At 40.9% G+C, this 13,978-nt stretch overlaps 1 protein-coding gene across 2 annotated transcripts in view; it reads left to right on the forward strand.

Moving 5' to 3' along the window:
* Nucleotides 1-13,978, forward strand: part of LOC106564808 (kinesin light chain 1) — a 35,462-nt gene that overhangs the window by 13,350 nt on the left and 8,134 nt on the right. Inside the window, exons 6-14 of one of the 2 annotated variants that reach the window (XM_014131226.2) lie at nucleotides 176-263; nucleotides 866-967; nucleotides 2,724-2,897; nucleotides 3,484-3,583; nucleotides 5,801-5,850; nucleotides 6,435-6,490; nucleotides 6,658-6,766; nucleotides 7,135-7,251; nucleotides 12,938-13,062. In XM_014131226.2, coding sequence (XP_013986701.1) covers nucleotides 176-263; nucleotides 866-967; nucleotides 2,724-2,897; nucleotides 3,484-3,583; nucleotides 5,801-5,850; nucleotides 6,435-6,490; nucleotides 6,658-6,766; nucleotides 7,135-7,251; nucleotides 12,938-13,062 — 921 coding nt within the window. Of the gene's footprint in view, nucleotides 1-175; nucleotides 264-865; nucleotides 968-2,723; nucleotides 2,898-3,483; nucleotides 3,584-5,800; nucleotides 5,851-6,434; nucleotides 6,491-6,657; nucleotides 6,767-7,134; nucleotides 7,252-9,500; nucleotides 12,020-12,937; nucleotides 13,063-13,978 lie in introns of those variants that run through there. The other variant, XM_014131227.2, reaches the window with a different exon arrangement.

Genomic DNA, 13,978 nt, shown 5'->3' on the forward strand with positions numbered 1-13,978 from the left:
GTTATCACACTTATGTGCTGCTATCCTTTGTCATTATACTGTAACACCTCTGTAACCACACTTTTTCACCACCAATACCACTTATCTACACCACACTGCTTCTCTCTACTCTACCGAGTGTATTCAGGATCTTTTTCTTTTAGACTTTTGCATTTTTCTTTTTTTTTTTTTTCAGGGATCAGAACAAATACAAGGAGGCGGCTCACCTTCTCAACGATGCACTGTCTATCCGGGAGAAAACCCTTGGGAAAGACCACCCTGCGGTGAGCTAGTCTACCGGATGGAGCAATCTCTTTTCTCACTAGACGAAAGGGACTTTTCTGCGTTTTTTGTTGTTGTTGTTAATCTTTGGTTGGATATTAAGATTTGCAAGGACATGGGTTGGAGCTGGTCAGGTTGAAACCGCCGTCAGCGGCTCCAAGGGCTGGTTAGTCCTGAAGCATGTGGGCCATTAATACATTACAGGAATGTACTATTTATCACATTCCTAATGGCAAACCTGGTTGTGTCAGAACTTGGACAGGCATCTAGCCAGAGAGATGTTAGTTAATATGCATTCATACACATCCGCATCACAGGCTCCTGGAAAGTACATGAGCATGACGGGAATGCAAAGGTCCTCAGTCACTGTTGTGTAAATGCTCCCAAAGGTGAAATGTCCGTTATCACAAATTGAACAATTATTGTCAATGTATATTAATGTCAATATGTAGTGCTGTTAGAGGTCTATAAGATGACACATTTGTAGTTGCACTTTTGGGAGCACTAAAACAGTACAGGATCCCTTGTTTGACTCGCCTCACTGCAGGCACAGAGCAGCTACATAACATGATGAAAGCTGCTCACTAATCCTTCTGTTTCTCAGGTGGCTGCAACACTGAACAATCTGGCAGTGCTGTATGGAAAGAGGGGGAAGTACAAGGAAGCTGAGCCCCTTTGCAAGAGGGCTCTGGAGATCAGAGAGAAGGTAGGTTCAGTGCAGTACATACCCAGTGCAGACATACTTGGTACATTGATAGAATGTCAGTTAATTTGTACTGTGCTACATTCAATTAGCAATATTACCAATGAATATACTCAACAATTGCAAATGTCACAATCTGAAATTGAAAAGTAACTTTACATAGGTGGTGCTTATAACCGAAGTTCATCACCAGCTCATGAATCATTTTTAATATGGCGAGACGTTGATATGAGGTCCTATTACATTACAATTAATTTTTTGTAGCTTCGATGATAGTGGAGGTTCTTTAATAAATGATGCCGTCACTCTGTCCCATAACAGTTCTAATTGTTTCATGGCAGCTATAAAACATCATTGTTTTATCATATATACACTACCAGTCAAAAGTTTGGGCACGCCTACTCATTCCATTCCTCATTTTTCTTAATTGTTTTACTATTTTCTACATTGTAGAATAATAGTGAAGACATCAAAACTATGAAACAACACATGGAATCATGTAATAACCAAAAAAGTGTTAAACAAATCAAATTATATTTTAGATTCTTTAAAGTAGCCACCTTTTGCCTTGATGACAGCTTTGCACACTCATTCTCTCAATCATTCATGAGGAATGATTTTCCAATAGTCTTGAAGGAGTTCCCACATATGCTGAGCACTTGTTGGCTGCTTTTCCTTCACTCTGCGGTCCAACTCATCCCAAACCATCACAATTGGGTTGAGGTCGGGTGATTGTGGAGGCCAGGTTCATTGCTAATGAGAACATAGTCGACATTCGACTTGAAGTACAGAATAGTGCAGGCTAGAGCAGACTCCATCACTCTCCTCGGTCAAATAACCCTTACACAGCCCGGAGGTGTGTTTAGGATCATAGTTCTGTTTAAAAACAAATGATAGTCCCACTAAGCGCAAACCAGATGGGATGGTGTATCACTGCAGAATGCTGTGGTAGCCTTGCTGGTTAAGTGTGCCTTGAATTCTAAATAAATCAGTGTCACCAGCAAAGCACCATCACACCACCTCCTCCATGCTTCAAGGTGGGAACCACGCATGCGGAGATCCTTCGTTCACCTACTCTGCATCTCACAAAGACACGGAGGTTGGAACCAAAAATCTCGAAATTGGCCTCATCAGACCAAAGGACAGATTTCCACCGGTCTAATGTCCATTGCTCGTATTTCTTGGCCCAAGCGAGTCTCTTCTTCTTATTGGTGACCTTTAGTGGTTTCTTTGCAGAAATTCAACCATGAAGGCCTGATTCATGCAGTCTCCTCTGAACAGTTGATGTTGTCTGTTATTTGGGCTGCAGTCTGAGCTACAATTGCAGCAGAGGTAACTCTGGGTCTTCTTTTTCTATGGCAGTTCTTAAAATTTTCCGAATTGACTGGCCATGTCTTAAAGTAATGATGGATTGTCGACTACCTAATGAAGCTGGTTGAGAGAATGCTAAGGGTGTACAAAGCTGTCATTAAGGCAAAGGGTGGCTACTTTGAATCTAAAATATATTTTGATTTGTTTAACACTTTTGGTTACTACATGATTCCATATGTGTTATTTCATAGTTTTGATGTCTTCACTATTATTCTGCAATGTATAAAATAGTAAAAATAACGAAACACTGGAATGAGTAGGTGTGTCAACTTTTGACTGAGACTTTATACAGTACGTCTTTCAAAACGAGAAGAAATGTTCCGATGATTATTTGGCTGCACCTCAACTCGTGTTGGTTGATGCTTCTGTCCTCTCGCCTCCCATATAGGTGCTGGGCAAGGACCATCCTGATGTGGCCAAGCAGCTGAACAACCTGGCCCTGCTGTGCCAGAATCAGGGCAAGTACGAGGAGGTGGAGTACTACTACTGCCGCGCCCTGGAGATCTACGAGCGCAGGCTGGGCCCTGATGACCCCAACGTGGCCAAGACCAAGAACAACCTGGTGAGGGGGCTGCCTGGCTTTACTGCCGCGCTTGAGTCTACTGCTGCTCAAGGGTGAACAACTCATGTGTCTGCTGGTTTTCTCTTTCATCTGACACTGATTGCACACAAGTGCCCACCCCGGTTTCGCAGGTCTAAATCAGACGGTGGTTTCAAATTAAGAACAAAAAACCAGCAGACACAAAGGCCATACGACACAGCTGTCAAACTCATTCCACGGGGGCCAAGTGTCTGCGGGATTTCACTCCTCCCTTGAACTTGATAGATGAACTGACTCCCGACACCTGATTGTCTAGGGCTTAATACAAATATTTTAAAAAGACACTAGGCTTTCCATGGAATGAATTTGACAACCCCTGTCCTATGAGAACCAAAGTTGCTCATCCATACCATAGCTCTTTGATCCTGTTATGTTGTTTTTATTTATATTGGTATTAGACTAAACAAGATGGTGCAAGGATGAGAATGAACTTTGTTTTCCTTTTAAAGATCAAAAACCGTGATGGTTGCATCTGGTTCAGTGATTTGCTTTGTGCGTACTTGTAGTTCAAAGGTGAAATGTCTGAACTTTTTCTCCTGTCTCCCAGGCTTCGTGTTACTTGAAGCAGGGGAAGTACAAGGAGGCGGAAATCCTTTACAAAGAGATCCTCACCCAAGCTCACGAGAAGGAATTTGGATCCGTGGATGGTGAGCAAACTAGTCCAAAACTCGAAAGGGCCACAACAAACACTTGGGGATAGTAGTCACTTTGCCTTATTTGCTAACTTTTTTTTCAGAATGTTCTTCATCTACACAAAGTTACAGTACGTTCTAGTGTTGCTTTCACATGAAATGGCTGTTCAGTCAATCGAGATCAACGTGAGTCATTTACATAAATCCTTATGTGAATTCAAAGTCTTACGTTTCTAGAAGGAACAATAGAGCACTTGACTGAACTGACCATAGACATACAATAAGTCTGTGGTTCTGACATTTTAGAACACCGTTATTTCACACATAGCTAGTTTGCCAGCAGACAATGCTAACTGTGATTTGTCACATTTTGCAATCAATTGTTAGGATGGGTTATTATGACACCCAGTTAATGACAATGAAGTGTAGCGGTTCATTGCTAATGAGAACATAGTCAACATTCGACTTGAAGTACAGAATAGTGCAGGCTAGAGCAGACTGATTTAAGAGCTGTTCAAGAAGTACTTCGAAATAATTTGACTTTCTATATTATAAAGAAAGCAACTGGTTACTAAGAGTATAGAGTATATGAAAGGATTGTTTAGTAGATTTTTTATTTTTTTTTTATATTAAAAAAAATAGATTTTTGAAGATTGAAGATTTTGAATATATTTTTTTAAGGGCCATCTGGCTAACTAAACAATATTTTTTTTTGTCATATTCCCCCGTTGGAAGAAGTATTTTGATACCACGAAGAAGAAGAAAAAAATTGACGACTTCCCATATTGACTGTATTGGAAGCTTTTTCCTATTTTCTAGCATTTGCAAGCTGTATCTGATAGTTTTCAATTGAGGTGTTACAGATGATCGAAGTGCCATAAAAGGTCTTCTTGAACTTTCTCTCTAAATGCCATATGTCACATTGTAAGATAATCACTGGGAGTGTGCATATGATACACAGCAATGAAGGTAAGTGGAAACATTGGCGGGGTTTTTCCCAGAGTGAAATATGCACATATCTGAAACAAGAACAAAATCCAACTTGGTTTACATAGGTGTTGCTTATTATATTGCTCACCATTTAGTTATTTATTACCATTTGTGATACAAAGATATTTAAGTCTCGGTTTTGTGTCTTCATGCATGAGGGCATGGAATTGTCTAGACTGTTAGTTTCGTGTGTTTTTTTTTTGTTGTCTTGTGTAAAATTCCACACTTTGTTATACTTTATATAATAGTGGCATTGTATTTTTTGGTTTTGGTATTTTTTCTATTCTTCTGTCATGAAGTCATCTCTTCTTTCAAACCTTTCTTTGGAAATCCCTTCTTGAAGTAGTCTGACACAATGCCTCCGAAACACTGTTATAGGATCACATGTATTTTTTATACATAACATACATGACCACTTATAACTACTAGCATAATACTTATGTCGCTGTAAAGAAAACAAAGGTTGGTTATCATACACTGTCAAAAGTTTTTGTTGATAAGTATGTCTTCATTATGATAGTGTTTTTCAGGCTTAACATGCCAAGATATTTCAAGTAAGCTACCACATATATTTTTCTTTACTGTACTTTCATTGTCTTTCGCAGTCACATGTTATGTTGAGTTTATTGAATGTTTTTGACATTGACAATATTCTGTTTATTTTATTTTTACATTTTTATGAAATCAATTAAATATGCTTCATTTATTTTTTTATCCATAATGAAATGCTTTCATCAAAGGTATCTCTCCTCAAGATGTAACATGCGAAATGATGGGTTGACTTTGATTTGAGGTTTTAGTATTTTTACACACAAGTGCCTTTCATGCCTACTTTATTTTCACGCATTGCTTTTTCCATATTCTCAATAAATTTGAGGCAGAATTGTGACCTTGTCTTTCTCTTGAGTTTCTTACCATGCCAATATAATGCACGGTTAATTAACAAATAGGTCTCAATTGATTCTGTGAGGGGGTGGGGATGAATTTGAGGGATTATCAGAACTCTGGTCTCAGGTTGAAACAGCATTTAAAACAATCTCAAACGATTACTGAGATTGAGAGGTTGCGATACGATCTTGTCACACGAAAAAAGGAACAAAGTTGAACTAATGTTACCTACATGTTAGCAAGGTGCAGCTGTCTACGTCTGTATCCTACCATTTGTTCAACGCTTGTCTGTTACTCATTGGGGATGTTTTTGCCAGCACACAGCACACCTTTCTCTTTCTCCTCTCTCTGCAGCTGAGAACAAACCCATCTGGATGCATGCCGAGGAGCGGGAGGAGTGCAAGGTGAGTGCCATGTAAAGTGTGTGCGAGAGCGAGCGGGCATGAACGGACATTTGGCAGGGGTGACAATTGTTGTGAGGAACGCCTATTTGTTTACTTGTCAATTCGGTCTGGTCCCGTGTTGCTCAGTTGGTAGAGCATGGGGCTTGAAATCACCAGGGTTCGGGGTTTAATTCCCATGGGGGACCAGTAAGAAAACATTAAAATGTATGTACTCACTGCTGTAAGTTGCTCTGGATAAGAGCGTCTGCTAAATGACAAAAATTAGGGGGAAGAATGCTTATTTTGGGTAGACGCAGCGATATGACATCATACATCGAGGCAGCAACTTCCTGCTACCTGAAAACAACAAAAAGCTCTTCCCAAGCATGCCTCAAGGGAAGGTGCACATTGCTAACAGTCAGTAGGGGTGGTCTGGACAGATTTAAATTCTGTTTTCTGTAAGCAGGATGTTGCCCCACTGTGTTTGATGTCAAAAAGCTGAGTCATTTTGGAAAATGTGAAGGGTTTCCCTTTTTGTGGTCTTTTTTTTGCTCCTCTATCCCCCTCTCTTTCTCCTCTATCCCCCTCTATCTTTCTATCACCAGAGCAAAGACGGCTATGGAGATTATGGCGGCTGGTATAAAAACTGCAAGGTGAATAGGTAAGAAAATAAGTCCACTTAAAGACTTGTAAGCACTACCGAAGTAAAGGAAGGGTACTGATTAGCATCTCTGTAGTCACTGCAGTGATTTTCAAGTGGCCTTGGTGTGTGTGTGTGTGTGTGTGTGTGTGTGTGTGTGTGTGTGTGTGTGTGTGTGTGTGTATCAGCCCCACTGTCAACACCACACTACGTAATCTGGGAGCTCTGTACCGCCGGCAAGGCAAGATGGAGGCCGCTGAGACCCTGGAGGAGTGTGCCTTGAGGTCCCGAAAACAGGTCAGCTTCTCTCTCTCACACACACATTAACCCTCAAATGTATAAAAACGCACACACGTTCAAGCTTTAATCCACACTATGAAATCCAAACTTGGGTATATTCAGTTATGGAAATGCTTGAACTGAATGTAGACATTCACAGAGACTTTAAGATCTATTGTTGCATATTGAGTATTAGTATTTCCCTATTTCTTGCTTGCCTTTTGATCCTGGGCACATCTGTATATTCATGGACTATTTTGCTTGATTGTGTGTTTGTGACTGCATGGTTTACTGATTTTTACCAATCAGTTGCACCAATTACTTTCAATAATAATGTAAGAACAAAAGGTGAAATTATATTGAAAGGATTTGTGTTTTTTGTTCAGGGTGGGGTGGAGCTGCAGAGAGATGGAGACAGGAGGAGGAGCAGGGAGAGTCTGAGCAGCGTAAAATATGAGAGCCCCTCCGAAGCAGGGGAGGACGGCAGCGTGGACTGGAACGGGGTGAGTGCACTGCATAGACACACACACCTAAGCCTTCTTATTATTTAGGAAGGCATTGAGTGCATATGTAGTGTAAAATATATATACAAAGGTATGTGGACACCCCTTCAGATTATTAGATTAGGCTATTTCAGCTGCACCCGTTGCTAAAATAAATCGAGCACACCGCCATGCAATCTCCATAGACAAACAATGGCAGTAGAATGGCCTTACTAAAGAGCTCAGTGACTTTCAACGTGGCACCGTCATAGGATGCCACCTTTCCAACAAGTCAGTTCGTCAATTTCTCCCCTGCTAGAGCTGCCCCACTCAACTGTAAGTGCTGTTATTGTGATGTGAAACGTCTAGGAGCAACAACGGCTCAGCCGCGAAGTGGTAGGCAACACAAGCTCACAGGATGGGACAGTTGAAGCGCGTAAAAATCATCTGTCCTCACTCACTACCGAGTTCCAAACTGCCTCTTCAAGCAATGTCAGCACAAGAACTGTTCGTTGGGAGCTTCACGAAATGGGTTTCGATGGCAGTCCGACGGATGAACCCGGGTTTGGCAGATGCTAGGAGGACGCTAGCTGCCCCAATGCATAGAGCCAACTGTAATGTTTGGTGGAGAAGGAATAATGGTTTGGGCTAGGCTGTTTTTCATGGTTTGGGCTAGGCCCCTTAGTTCCAGTGAAAGGAAATCTTAACGCTACAGCATACAATTACATTCTAGACGATTCTGTGCTTCCCACTTTGTGGCAACAGTTTGGGGAAGGCCCTTTCCTGTTTCAGCATGACAATGCCCTGTGCACAACGCCATACAGAAATGGTTTGTCGAGATTGGTGTGGAAGAACTTGACTGCCCTGCACATAGCCCTGACCTCAACCCCATCGAACACCTTTGGAATGAATTGGAATGCTGACTGCGAGCCAGGCCTAATCGCCGAACATCAATGCCCGACCTCACTAATGCTCTGGTTGCTGAATGGAAGCATGTCCCCGCAGCAATGTTCCAACATCTGGTGGAAAGCCTTCACAGAAGAGTGGAGGCTGTTATAGCAGCAAAGGGGGGACCAACTCGATATTAATGCCCATGATTTTGGAGTGAGATGTTCGACGAGCACTTGTCAATCCAGAAGACATGTTATTAATAACCTAATATCCTCTAATAACGTATTTTTATATATTATACTTGGTTTAATATATACTAGATATACATGACAGACTGACCAGGTGAATCCAGGTGAAAGCTATAATCCCTTATTGATGTCACTTGTTAAATCCACTTCAATCAGTGTAGATGAAGGGGAGGAGACATGTTGAAGAGGGATTTTTAAGCCTTGAGACATGAATTGTGTCATTCAGAGGGTGAATGTGCAAGGCAAAAAATTTAACTGCCTTTGAACGGTGTGCCAGGCGCACCGGTAGGTGCCAGGCGCACAGGTTTATGTCAAGAACTGCAACGCTGTTGGGTTTTTCACGTTCAACAGTTTCCCCATGTGTATCAAGAATGGTCCACCACCCAAAGGACATCCAGCCAATTTGACACGACTGTGGGAAACATTGGAGTCAACATGGGCCAGCATCCCTGAGGAACTCTTTCGACACCTTGTAGAGTCCATGCCTTGACGAATTGAGGCTGTTCAATATTAGGAAGGTGTTCCTAGTGTTTGGTATACTCGGTGTATAATGGTTTCTAATCAGTTTTAAAGCAGGTTCTCCACAGCCCTGCTCCCTACTGTAGATGGCTAGGTGCATGCTGTATTCGGTGAGCAGACTGCCAAGGTGCCCTTCGAGTCCCACTGCGGTTCACACTGATTATGTCATTAGCTGACTCATCAATATTGCATTCAGATCAGCTTAGCGAATATACTACAAAAGCTTTGTCTTCTCCAAACCTTTTCAAATGATTACTGTGATTTTATAATTGTCAATCATTTGTGGCCCTACACTGTCTGTCTTCTACATTGAATTTTTTATGACAAATGCAAGTGTGCAGTCATGTTTGATACTGATTTTATTTATATTGGTCATAAAATAATGTTAAAAGCTTTGATCTTTTAATCTTGCTATGTTCCTCTCTAGAATGGTGTGTTAACCTTGTGTTTTTCTGCCTGTATTTTTATCTTCTTTCTCTTTTTTGTTGTATCTGTCTCTTTCTCCCCATTCTGGTTCTCTCACTCTCTCCTCAATCTCTCTTGTATCGGTCTCTTTCGCTCTCCACTTTTCTTCTTGTTCTCTTCTCTCTTTGTCCTTCATTCATTCATTAGGCCTAAATCAGCGGGATGACCTTCCTACGCTTCACTCTTCTCAACCAATCCAATCAAGCCAACCAATCAAAATCACGCCAATCGAATAAAAAATGGATGCCCCTCGTCATTTCCTCTGTGCGAAGCCTCTTCTAATCCCTCATGGAGGACTCCTCCTTCATCCCCACTCCAAATCCTGGCCCAAACTGATTATCCCTTTCACTGCCCCCTCTTTCTCTTCCCTCCTTTGTCTCTCTCACACTGCCACGCATGTTCTCTATCTTCTTCCACACGCTACCCCTCGCCGCTTGCCCTCTTGTTTTATTTATCCCTCTTTTTCTCTCTAGCTATCTTCCTCACTCATTCCTGCCCACTGATTTCTCTCATCATGCTGCATCATCTTTCAGCCCTTCTCTTCCTCTATCCATCTCTCCCCCTCGGTCTCTCCCTTTCTCTTGCTGTGTCATCACTTGTATAGTGTGTATGATATTCTAACCAAAAGAGATGTTGGACAGTGGCACCAATTGAACACTGGAAACTTAACTATCAAAGCTTTGGATTGGTTGTTTGATTTTCCCTCTTCTGTTCTCCTTGTATGCAAATATGATTGTTTTTAAATTGATCTTCATATTTCCAACTACTATAACATTATTTGCCACTGAAGAGCAACTAGCTACAGTAGTGGTTTTTATTTTGCTGCAGCCAGATTTTTGTCCTGACGTTTGACCAGGATTGAACTACCTAGGTGCCTTTTTTTTATTTTCACTTATTTTGTTAACTTGCAACTTGTTTTAAGTGTGACCGTGACCCTTGTAAAATATTTATGCGTACTATTATGTTATATAGGAGCAAATGTAAGAAAGTAAACAAATATTGTGACGCTATTATGATTCCAAGTCACGTCGCCACTTACAAGCACCTTTTGAGTTTACACATCGATTACTTGTTATTGAGATGAGTGTATCTGTCTCCTGTTTTATTTTGTTTACTTTGAAATATTTTCTTATATAGCATAGTGTTTATCATAATGCTTATTTCTTTGCATTGTCATTATTGTTATTATTATTATTATATAGCCATAAGTTTAGGAATTATGTTGTCAGTGCCTGCCTATGGTATTGACGTTTTAAAGAGGGTCAGCTTGCTAACTGTAGAATAAATGTTTGAATTTAATGGCATTTTGCAAATTGCTTCTCCAAACCCATATCTTGAAAAAAAAAAAATATAATAATCTGTAATTATGCTCCAAGCAAGAGATCTTGTTTCATGTTTTGAAGTAGCCGTTGAAAAGGGACGCAAACAGCAGAAACACACAAATTAATGTACACTCTGCCGCACAAAGTTGTTGTATTTGACTTTGTATTTTGTAAGCTTCTGAGTGAAATTTCGTTAGGTCCATTATTTGGTTTTAGCTTGATGGTCCTCTTGTTGTTCCTCGCACAGCTCTCCCTCTTGTTATCCTCTCGTCTTAAAAGTCTACTTGACCCTGCCATGACGTAAGGCACTCATAACAGCTTATTTTAGTTTATGACACGGCTATGAACAGCCATGGCACACATGAAATGACCGAGGTAAGCTATCTTGTCAGCCAACAACCTAGTTACCTTGAACACTGTAACATGTGACCTAGCTGGCTGCTCAAAAGCTATACGTTATAAATTGACATTGGATTTTATGAATGCTCCTGATAACTATTGTTATGCTATGCTTATAGCAGCTTAAAGATCGATTTTCGGTTGGGTGTGATCATATTGTGAGGCATCGTTGAACAGTGTCATGTTTCCTCACTGTAAAGATGTTTCAAACAACGCTGTTTCTTGAAATGTACTCACTGATGTCCACTACTTTATAACTATCCCAGTTTCTTTTATATTTCCCATTTTTCAGTCACTATTAGTTTATTTAGTATAAATATAGAATGAGGGGAAACAATGTATTTTAGTCTGAATAAGTGTAGTACTAGTAACTAACTTTCTAGCTAGCCAGTCGTTTCAGCATTAGCCAACACCACCAAATTGAAGTTGCCTGTATGCCATGTAGTTACTCTAAGCACTTTAACGATTATATAATAACTATTTTTCTCAATCATAGTACAGTTACAGATAATGGTTTAAAAGAAAGTGCATGCGCTATACCAAAACTGATGCGGTACTGAGACTATTAGTTCAAATAGTTAATGTCTAGTTAAAAGTAATTACACTATCGTTACCATATGAAAATGCAATTCCATGTAACTGGCATTTTAGCATCTCAGTGAATGCCGCTAACAGATTAAAAATATATAAAAACTGCAGCAGTAGTGGAGCTAGCCAATTCTGACACACGCTGGCTGGTTGGTAGGCCTATGTAGTGGAGCAATTTAGCTGTATCATACTTTTTTTCCCTTCGGTCCATCTGTAGAACGTTGTGCTCTCCATTACTGATTCTCCTGTCCCGGCATTGTGTGGGCCTACGCACACCCTCGCTTGTTGTGTTGTGATGAATGTTTCTCTTAACCTTGTTTGACATCGACTGAAAATAAAGACTTTCATTTTGGGGTTTTCTTTGGCTGGATGCTTGTGTAAACCAACCTGAGGGGGAACCGCACATCCGATATGCTCTCCTCCCTCTGGAGTCCATTGACCTAGTATCGCTACCCGGAAGCTCTGGCGCATGATAGCTTCTCTGCCATACTAAAAATGTAGTACACAGCAATAGGCTGCAGATTAATCCAATTACATTTCCACCACCTTCTACCTGAAGTGTGCACTTGTACATTCTCCCTCGAAGTGTGCACTTAGTGTCAGTTTAAGTCCCTAAGGACTGAAGGTTTACTTCAGTGGTGGTGGGGCATCAAAGACTCGTTTCTCAAAGCAAAGAATTTCTACAGCTTCATCTTATTCATGCATTCTTGTTTGAAATGTACAGTATTATCTTCAACACACTGTAAATTCCTATCTCTTATGCCCCCTACTGGAGAAGTACTGATTTTGAAATAATGCCCTTGACTATGCCTTAGCGAGGGCAGGGTTTGGTTCGGTAGCTTCTTCTCATCTGCAGCCTTCATTTGTACTGGTCTGAAAAATACTGAACAGTTTAAAACGATAGGGTGGCTACCAATTTGTGGACTTGATTTGTAATCTTCCAGTACTGACCCTAACCCACCATAACAGATGAAGGAAAGGAGACAAGGTGAGTATGAGTAAGCCACTTTACTAGATTGAGATGCAACCCTGGAGAGCTACAAGGTCTGCAGGTTTTTGTTCTAGGCCAGCGCAAAAAACACATTGGGTATGGTGAAGGAAGTTTCAGGCCGGCAGCCTAGATTTATTGCTGATGCTTTTTGGAGACAATTTGTCAAAGCAATCTGATATGTTTGGGCAGGACTGGAATAAAAATGTGCACACCCCCTGGGGTCTATCAGGAATGGATTGGGAGACTGAGTTTACAGGACTGTCTGACCCTGGGCGTTGTTTCAGGATGGCAGTTGGGTTTTGAGGAGAGCAGGATCGATGGGGAGGCTCCGGGACGTCATACGGCGAAGCAGCGAGATGCTGGTGAAGAAACTACAGGGGAATGGTCCCCCCGACCCACGCAACCCCCAGTAAGAGAGACAAACATGCACAAACACACAGTGTCTAGTGAGTCCTCACACCCCATGCACAGTTATAACATTTTTGCTGCCTTAAAGATACAATATGTAAGACTTTTTCATTCAATTGGCTCTAAATGGCCATGAAAGTGGCAAGGATCAGAGAATAAAATGCTTTGACGATTACATGATAACTTCAGACCCCAGTTTTGCCTCTCTGGCAAATCAAATCAAAATGTATTTGTCACATGCGCCGAATACAAGTGTAGACCTTACCTTGAAATGCTTACTTACGAGCCCTTAACCAACAGTGCAGTTCAAGAAGTGTTAAGAAAATATTTACCATATAAATTGGTAAAGTCAACAAAAACTTAAACGACATCAATGGAGAAGTCAACATACAAGTGTAAGTAAAAACAAGTGCTACTAATGAACATGACATCACACACGTCTCCTAAAAAGGAATGTTTTTGTTTGGTTATCTTTTGGAAATTGTAGAAATAAAATATTTTCCTTCTTCAGAATTTCCAGCTAGGCAGGCTAACGTTAGTTAGCTAATTAATTTGCTAGCTATCATACAGTAGGTATATATTAATAATGATATATTTAATATAAGTAGACATGCACTCAAAATTGACTGTAGCGCATATAAAGCACCCACAAGCTACCGGTGGTTGAAAATACAATCATCGCAGGATGAACAAATGACGAATTTCCGGCCAAGGGTGGTCCATTTTTAAAATCATTCCTTCCTCCCTTGCCCTGCAAGTGTATACTCTTCAGACGTCATGATACGTCATCAGAAGTGTCCACTTAATTTGAGGGCTGAGGGGATAAGGTGTGTCTTTTAAGTGATTGGCTGCGTTTTAAACTCATAAAAGACACACCCTTCTCCACTTACCCTCGCCTTATGCCATTGGGGGATTCC

This window comes from Salmo salar, chromosome ssa12 (genome assembly GCF_905237065.1).
Source record: "Salmo salar chromosome ssa12, Ssal_v3.1, whole genome shotgun sequence".
In the NCBI taxonomy this organism is placed as follows: domain Eukaryota; kingdom Metazoa; phylum Chordata; class Actinopteri; order Salmoniformes; family Salmonidae; genus Salmo; species Salmo salar.